Raw genomic sequence first — 9906 nt, forward strand, 5'->3', positions numbered from 1 at the left:
AAGCCCTGACAACTGTTTTAAATGACCAGGGAATTAAAAAGATTAAAAAATAACAAGTAGATTTCAAAAAGAATCATTTAAAAATCTTAGAAGTAAAACTATCATCCCTGAAATAGAACAGAAAAAAATCAACAAACAGGATGAATTCTAGACTGAGCACATTAGAAGAAAGAGTTTGTGAAATACAGGATGTGAAGTGAAAGTATTAGATACTCAGTCATGTCCAACTCTTTGTAACCCTGTGGACTGTAGCTCACCAGGTTCCTCTGTCCATGGAATTCTCCAGGCAAGAATACTGTAGTTGGTAACCATTCCCTTCTCCAGGAGATCTTTTCAACCCAGGGACTAAACCTGGGTCCCCTGCATTGCAGGCAGATTCCTTACCATCTGAGTCACCAGGGAAGCCCAAAATAGAGGATATTAGTGAACAATTTACTAAAAATGCAACATATTATTTTTTAAGAAAATTGAATAAAAATCATGTACAAGCTAGACTGAAATGCAATATTCATTTATCTTATAGGAATTCCAGAAGGAAGGACAAAATGAGGCAGAACACTAGTTGAATATATCACTCTTGAGATTTTTTTTTCTGATTGATGAATGTGTGAATTCTCAAATCAAGAGAGTACTCTGAGTATCAAACAATGGTGAAGAAAAATAAATCCATGTCTAGACATATTATGCATAATTAAAGCTCAGAACATTAAGGAGAAGGAGAAAACTTACAAAAGTTTCAGAGGAAATAATAGCTACAAAAGAATAACAATTAAAGTAATAGCAGACTTCTCCTCAGCAAAACAGATGGCAGAAGAGATTTTTCAAAATGATGAGGGAAATGCCGAATTGTGTGTCAAATGAAACTTGAACAATTGAATAATGATTTTGATGTCCTTTATTTAAGGGAAAACAACCCATGGATTGGAGGAATGCAGTGCCTCATAACCAGTGGAGCACTGTTCCCAAAGGATTTTGGACAAGAGCAAATTTTATAAAGTGTTGGAAGAGGTCATACAGGAACAGGACTTGATTGGCCAGGAGGCTGGGGATTTCTTTATAATGCTGGCAGGTCCTATTTCCTAGGGTAAGGTAAGCCAGCTAAAGCTGAGCTGTAGGACTGCGATTAATGTATGTTAGGTCTCCTTGACAGGTGCTTCCCATAAGTACAGGCTGAATTAGGTTTATTTTGTGGTGTGTATCAGGCCACTGGGGTAGCCTACATTCTGTGGGTCTTGATACACTAACTTTATCACAGAGTATGGTAGTGAGGGGGCTTCCCTGGTGGTTCAGACAGTGAAGAATACACCTGCAATGCAGGAGACCTGGGTTTTATCTCTGGGTCAGGAAGATCCCCTGGAGAAGGGAATGGAAACCCACTCCAGAATCTTGCTTGGGAAATCCCATAGACAGAGGAGCCTGGTGGGCTATAGTCCATGGGGTTGCAAAAAGTCAGACATGACTGAGAAACTAACATTTCACTTTCATAGTAGTGAGGAGGTCCAATGGGATGAACCTTATCAAGAAGGCAGAATAAGTACAGTTTTGAGGAATTCTATTTTTCTTTGGAAGGCATTAATTCATGATGAAGGATTTTGCCTTTCATTAGAGAGTTGATTTTGTTGTCCATGAGAACAATGATAATGACAGGATTCAGCTCTTGCCTTGAATGGATAACCACCCAGTTAATGTCATCAAAAACCTTCAAGGAAAATGAGCCCAAATAAAGTGAAATTTATAATCCTAAAATAAAATACGTTGTTCTCATTAACCTGTTAGATATGCAACAAAATCTGTCAGTGTAGTCTATGAACCTACAGAAAATATAGTTGGTGGAAACCAGGTGTTGAAATGAGGATTTATGAAGAATATAAAAGAAGGCAAAAACTGATGAAAAGAAAAAGGGAAGAGAATAAAAAGCATGAAAGGAGTTCTTGCCCTTGGCTGAACTTTGAATCACGTAGAAGCTCTGGAAAACCTGTGGGCACCCACAGACTAAATAAATCAGTTTCTGGTGATGAGTCCTAAGTGTCAGTAATTTTTAAGGCTCCCTAGGTACAAGATTTTAGAACCATGACTCTAATGAGAATATATATCACATTAAAATCAGTATAAACATTGAACAAATCAAATGTATTAAAAAAAACCCTTTAGATTTTCAAAGGATCAACATCACTAGAACTCATTATTTTACCAAAATACATTTAAAATTAACAAAGAGATAATACAAATATTTGGAAACCAAAAATATACTTCTGCATAATTTATGTTTTATTGACAATGTTAATGATAAATTTTCTGGATAACAAGCAAGATGTATAACTAAAATGGTATTATAAAGTGCAAATTATTTTTAAAAAACCACACAATAATCAGCTCAGGAATATACAATGACCAAGAATTAAAATAAAGAGAGAGTATAGTTAATTTAAGAGCAGACTTTACTTATAAAGTAAGGAATTATAAAGATCATTAAAATAAAAACCTAGTTCTTTTTACAAATGTCACTAAAATAGATTGATGACAAAAGAGGGAAAAGTTCTATATATACAATATTAGTAATAAAATGTAATATGACCCCAAATAAAAAATTTTAAAATGATAATATCAATATAGGGAGCAATTTCTTTCCAATATGTGAGGGTATAATTTAGACTCTTGTCACCAATAAGCCTTTAACCAAACAGATTTGATGAGGAAAATCCTATTTTAGATCTATTGCAGGTCATCACTCTCAGGGTAAAAGATAATTGCCCTATTATTTTCCTAATTTGTTGCTGTGTACACTAAAACAACTCTAATTTAGGAAATTATATTCTACCTACTTTATTATTTGAATGTAGGAATGGTGGTGTTCAGTTGCTAATTCGTGTCTGACTCTGCCACCCCATGGACTGTAGCTTGCCAGTCTCTTCTGTCCATGGGATTTTCTAGGCATGAATACTGGAGTGGCTTGCTATTTCCTACTCCAGGGTATCTTTCCTACCCAGGGATCGAACCCAGGTCTCCATTGCAGGTGGATTCTTTACCACTGTGCCCCCTGGGTAGCCCATAGTGACGTGAGGTCAGTTAATTTCCATTTCAGGAAGAAGAGAAAACAATAGTAGTTACAGACCCAGGGGAACTTTGGTGTTTCTTCCCACAACCCCCTGGGCTCAGAATTTCTGGAAGCTAAGGAACAGGATTTAACAAGTCCCTCTGGGATACCTTATCCTCTTTCCTGACTCCTCAACATATTCTCTATAGCTTCTGTAGATCCTGCTACTGGTCTCACTGTATGAACTGCATTCCTTGTGGTGACGATGGAAAAAATATATGGGATACCTGTTCAGGTCAGGTGCAATATAAAACTCAAACAGTACTAGAGACGATGCGAATAATATATGGGTCTTATGTGCCCTAAATACTACTTAATGTATTTGGTGGGTTAAAGAAGCGGGAAATGTCAGAGTTCTTGAAATTAGAAACAAGTATAGCTCTCGAGAGCCCCCTTTCCCTGGAAAAAAACAGGTGGTGGTGTGCAGTGCATCTTTATCCCTCCCCTACACCCAAGTCTCAGAAGTGTGTTTAAAGGTAGTTGAGCTAGGAGAGAATCATCTCTTTTGAGAGGTATCTTGTTGTCTCTATGGAGACAATTCCTTTTCTCAGATAATCCTTGGAAGAAAAGAATTTCAACACTGATTTACAGATGCCATTTATTATACTTTATGGGTGTGCTGTCACTTCATCCAGCTCATGCTCATCTTGTCTTCTTATATTTAGCTGTGAATTTGAAGTAAGTTTGTTATATCATCTAGCCTTTTTTCGTTATACAATTTCAGATAGATTGTAATGAAAAATCACAGTGTTAAATGTAATTGTTATTGTCTTCTAACAGCAAATTTCTTCTATTTATGGATCGCTAATAGGAAAATATAAAAGTCATCATCTCTTTTAGAAACAACTAATATAGGTTATTACTTTGATGCATTTAGTATTGAATTTCTTACTTAAACTATAAGATAAATAGCTATTTGAGAGATTTCCTTACAAACCTTTCTATTACCTCATGAAATTAAGTAGTGTCTTCATGAAATAATGGGCCAAATTGACTACAAAATGAGTTTGTTACAGAGATGTGTCCTGGAGGTTTTATTTTTAACATGAACTTTCTTTTGTTGAGTCATTAAAAATGAGAAATTTCATCTTTGTGAGTTCTTTTAACAGTCTTATCATTCCAAGCAGGTTGTATACATCAGCAGACAGGGACTATCTTGTATATACTTAGCTGGAACATGTAGCAAAATATAGAATGTGTTCAGTAAATATCTGTAGATTTTATGTTTTGTGTTTTAGCTACTTGTAGACAGGAGGAAGATGAGGTGCCACTCAGTGATTTTTCTACTTTAGTTTCTTGTGTGCTTTAGGATGTGACATTTTACAAATAGCATTGCTAATTAAGTGGCCCCAAGTATTGCAAGGAAGTTGAAATGAAAATGGTTAACACTTTTCTATACATTGAAGGCCGATGAATTTATAGTTGGAAAAGACCTTAGCATAACACAAGGAATCCCATCTTGAATAGATGATTAATCAATCTTTGATTTAAAACATTCACTGACATAAAGTTCAGTCCTAATACATCAACCAGTTTTCAAGGAGGTGATTCTAATTGTTATAAAGTTATTTCTTAATAAGACAAAATCATACCCTCCCAGTAATTTCTACTATGAATTTGATTCTTCCTTTGAAGTAGGGTGAAAGTTTATCAACTTTTGTTTAGGAAGCCTTTCAAATATTAACTTATCAGAAAATTTTAATGGGGACTTATAGAGAAGAACTGAATTAGGAATTTTTTTAGATTGATATTTTAGTGAAATTCAGATGTATTCTGCACTGATGAAGGCTATAGAGTCAGACAGGCAAGAAAACAGACAGTGGTTTAAAAGTTACAATGGTTCAAACCTACGCTATTGTGGAATGATTTTTAAAAATTTGATAAACCATAACAAACTAAAGATTCATGATAAATAATAACTTTTACATTAGAGTTGAGAAGATACAAAATATGTAAAAGATTCTGTGACAATGACTCTACAGTTAGGGCGTTAGCTCTAATCTTGGATATAAATCAATATTTTTTAAATTCCAGGTTATGACCCATTATGAAATCATTCAGCCATCATTTTTACTAATGAAATAGAGTGGAATAATATAGAAAAGAAAATACCAAGTACACTGCACATAGTGGGGATTCAAAAAATATGTGTGTGTATATATATACACACATATATATATACTCATGCATATATGTTCCCAGCAGATGTTTTACTGTACGATATGGTGAAAATATTGGGAAAACTCAAGTATAGATAAATATAGATATATGTATGTGTATATATATATATAAACACACTTATATGTATAAACATATAAATGTGGTGGATATGTCTGTGTATATATGTGTATGTGTATAAACATACTTAAAGATATAGAGTATAAATATCCATATAGAATATAAGAGGGGCGACAGGGGTAATGTAATGATCATGAGACAGTGTGATCAGAATACCGATTGTGGGTACAAAAATCAAAAGACAAAGGTCTCTACTTTAAATCTAACTGAAGTTGTAACAAACTGCTTGCCATGCTCTTGAATTAACTGTGTTATGCTATCAGTAAAGATCACAAGCCCACAAGTAAGTCATTTATGAAAGGCACAAATTTGTGAGACATCCTGATAGATGAATCACTGACATGTTCCTCATTTTTCTTTCTTCCTTCATATAGAGATGTAAAGACAGTAGTGCAAATTTACACACATGTATATATGTACACAGCAGCTCAGGAGTACACGCGGGCAAACCTCTGATATAATCAGCCCAGACTGAGAAAAACTCCACTGCTATGAAGGCAATTTAAGTATTAATATATTTTGAGCTGTGATAAAAGTTGGTTTGGGAATAAAGATTTATTGGATACTAGGACTTCCGAATACTAGCATTTAGCATACCACAGTGAAAATGTTTCCTTCTGTCTCATGTGGCATGCATAGTTTTCATTTATTAAATGATTAACAGGACAAAAATATCATTGAAGATGTTTTATTAGGGAATAAACAGCGACTGACAAAGATTCAGCATGTTAAAACTCTTCCCTTGGACATTCCGATTTGGCAAGATTCATTGTCTCTTTCACAGGGAAATGGAGGGAAAGCAGACCTCTGTCACAGAATTCATCCTACTGGGATTTCCCCTTAACACAAGCATGCAGATGCTCCTCTTTGGGCTCTTCTCCCTGTTCTATGTCCTCACCCTGCTGGGGAATGGGGTCATCCTGGGGCTCATTTCACTGGACTGCAGACTGCACACCCCCATGTACTTCTTCCTCTCACACCTGGCCATCGTTGACATGGCCTACGCCTGCAGCACGGTGCCCCAGATGCTGGTCAACCTCCTGAGTCCAGCCAAGCCCATCTCCTTTGCTGGCTGCATCACGCAGACCTTTCTCTTTCTGAGTTTTGCTCACACTGAGTGTCTGCTCCTGGTGGTGATGTCCTATGATCGGTATGTGGCCATCTGCTACCCCCTCCGATATTCAGTCATCATGAGCTGGAGAGTCTGCATCACCCTGGCAGTGACTTCTTGGGTTTTCGGAGTCCTCCTAGCCCTAGTCCACTTGGTGTTACTCCTACCATTACCCTTCTGTGGGCCCCATCAAATTAATCACTTTTTCTGTGAAATCATAGCTGTTCTCAAGCTAGCCTGTGCAGACACCCACATTAATGAGACCATGGTTTTGGCTGGGGCGGTGTCTGTGCTGGTGGGACCATTCTCCTCAATTGTGGTGTCTTATATTCATATTCTATGTGCCATCCTAAAGATCCGGTCAGGAGAAGGGCGCCAGAAAGCCTTCTCCACTTGCTCATCCCACCTCTGTGTGTTTGGGCTCTTTTATGGCACAGCCATTATCATGTATGTTGGGCCCCGATATGGGGACTCTAAGGATGGGAAAAAATACCTTTTGCTGTTTCATAGCCTTTTCAATCCCATGCTCAACCCCCTGATCTATAGTCTGAGGAATAAAGAGGTCAAAGCTGCTCTGAAGAGAATGCTTGATAAAGAGAGAAGTTGACAAAAAACTTGAATAATAAAGTGACTCAGTTTAAAGGGACCTAAGAGGTCATCTCGTCCAATAACTACACAGATATCAAAACATGCTCTACACAGACATAAAACTACACAGATATCAAAAAGTCCCCATATTGTGGCCCAACATATATGATAATGGCTGTGCCATACTGTGGCCACGTGATGCGAAGAGCTGACTCATTTGAAAAGACCCTGATGCTGGGAAAGATTGAGGGCAGGAGGAGAAGGGGACGACAGAGGATGAGATGGTTGGATGGCATCATCGACTCAATGGACATGGGTTTCGGTGGACTCCAGGAGTTGGTGATGGACAGGGAGGCCTGGTGTGCTGCAGTTCTTGGGGTCGCAAAGAGCCGGACATGACTGAGTGGCTGAACTGTACTGATAACAGAGCCCAAAGGATCTCTCCTGAGCAGGCATTTTCTTCATCTTATGCAAAGTTTCCTAAGGCTGTCTTCCAAGAAAGCCCGGTCCACATTTGTGGCTCTGGTAGTAAAGCTAGTGCTGCACAAGAAAACGCAAATAGCTTCCAAATAGCAGCTCAGTGTGTACACTCTTAATGTGGTTATGTGAAATATTCTGAATAAGAAGAAATGAGTGTGTATATTTTTTCTTCTGTTATCAGAACTTATAGACAAAATGTTATGGAATAAAGCAAGGTATTTGTAGAATATTTAAGGTAAAGGAGTTGGGAGATTAATAACATAGTAGTTAAATATTTTAAATTCAGCAACTATCATCTCTTTCAAAAATTGGTTTACACTTGAAATATTTCTTTACATTTCCATGATAGTGATGTTTCCTAAGGCATAACCAGCTTAAATGAAGTAGAGCATGAGCCATGGCTTCAAGGGAAAGAGAATTAAGAATATAACTGTGATGCAATTAACAGCAACAGGAAAACAGCAAATGATGTCATGCTAATAAATATATAGACATACCAGAGCTTTCTCAGTCAGTTTTTTCTCTACTTGTGGAGTGTGGGTGTCAATCCATGGATTGTGGAGGTGAGAGAAGAGAGGAGAATGGAAGTAACAAAGTCCTTGAAAGAACTCTCTTTTTTCCTCATTGACTTGGTCATGGGAAGTGACCAAATGACCTTGTCTCTTACAGGAAATGATCAAAATTTGAGAAAACACCCTAGCAAACAAGAACACACTGTAATTGTGAAGATTGTTTGACAAGAGATACTAGAGCTAGAACTTATCAGAAGTCATTTGATTTTAAATTGATATTTGAGTAAGTTATATATGGCAGAAAGTTAAGAGGAACTAAAGAGCCTCTTGATGAAAGTGAAAGTGGAGAGTGAAAAAGTTGGCTTAAAGCTCAACATTCAGAAAACGAAGATCATGGCATCTGGTCCCATCACTTCATGGGAAATGGGGAAACAGTGGAAACAGTGTCAGACTTTAATTTTCTGGGCTCCAAAATCACTAAAGATGGTGATCCAGCCATGAAATTAAAAGACGCTTACTCCTTGGAAGGAAAGTTATGACCAACCTAGACACCATAATAAAAAGCAGACATTACTTTGCCAACAAAGGTTCATCTAGTCAAGGCTATGGTTTTTCCAGTGGTCATGTATGGATGTGAGAGTTGAACTGTGAAGAAAGCTGAGCGCCAAAGAATTGATGCTTTTGAACTGTGGTGTTGGAGAAGACTCTTGAGAGTCCCTTGGACTGCAAAGAGATCCAACCAGTCCATTCTAAAGGAGATCAGGCCTGCGTGTTCATTGGAAGGACTGATGCTAAAGCTGAAACTCCAATACTTTGGCCACCTCATGCGAAGAGTTGACTCATTGGAAAAGACCCTGATGCTGGGAGGGATTGGGGGCAGGAGGAGAATGGGACAACAGAGGATGAGATGGTTGGATGGCATCACTGACTCAATGGACATGAGTTTGAGTAAGCTCCAGGAGTTGGTGATGGACGGGGAGGCCGGCGTGCTGCAATTCATGGGGTTGCAAATAGTTGGACATGACTGAGAGACTGAGCTGAACTGAATCAAGCATGAAATTCTAACAATTATGAAGTGATAGAAAATAGTTAAGAAGTAATGGAAAATGATATATAGAGAGGTTTTTTTTGTTTTTTACCTCTTTCCTCAAGTTACATAATTAAACCTTCTAAATATTTAAACTGTATATAAAGGAATTATTCAAATTTTAAAATAAGATCTTTTGTGAAAAAGTGTTTTTGAAGATGAAAACATATGAATTTCTCTTATAAAACAGATCCTTTTAAAGGATATCTGTTATGAAGGCATTTTATCCATTGCCAAAAAAAAAGGGGGGGTTAAAAACATGCATATTTTGAGTTCAGCTAGAGCTTGGTTTCTATTAAGGTCTTTCAGTTGCTATGTGTGCAACTTACCTAAATTCTTTGAAATTTAGTTTTAATATATGTAAAAAGTTCACTGATACTAAGTTCACAGGTTTGTTGTGAAGAGAAAATACCTATATGCAAAATGCTTGCCAGAATCCATGACTCATAGTAAGAGCTCAACAAATGGTATTACTATCATCTACAACATAAACTTAGTATACCTTTAAAGAAGAAGACCTATAACCTATAAATAAGACAGTAGCAAATTAGATTTCCCACTGTACTAGAAAGAACCAGGAATATTATAAAATGTAGCCTTTTACCTGATGCAAAATAATTTATGAAGTCAATGACTCACAATGTCTTTACTTGGCAATCTTAATTCTCTAAAGAGATAATGAATAGTTAAAAATACATGAATAAACACAAGTCAAAATTGCTAAAATTCATTCACA

General features: G+C 36.9%; 1 protein-coding gene across 1 annotated transcript; it reads left to right on the forward strand.

The window, feature by feature from the left end:
* Positions 1–6180: 6180 nt before the first annotated feature.
* LOC109558019 (olfactory receptor 2A25-like) lies at positions 6181–7110 on the forward strand. The gene has a single exon (XM_019959506.2). It carries the CDS (start codon positions 6181–6183, stop codon positions 7108–7110), a length of 930 nt encoding a protein of 309 aa, XP_019815065.2.
* The last annotated feature ends 2796 nt before the right edge of the window (positions 7111–9906 follow it).

Source organism: Bos indicus, chromosome 4 (genome assembly GCF_029378745.1).
Source record: "Bos indicus isolate NIAB-ARS_2022 breed Sahiwal x Tharparkar chromosome 4, NIAB-ARS_B.indTharparkar_mat_pri_1.0, whole genome shotgun sequence".
Lineage (NCBI taxonomy): Eukaryota > Metazoa > Chordata > Mammalia > Artiodactyla > Bovidae > Bos > Bos indicus.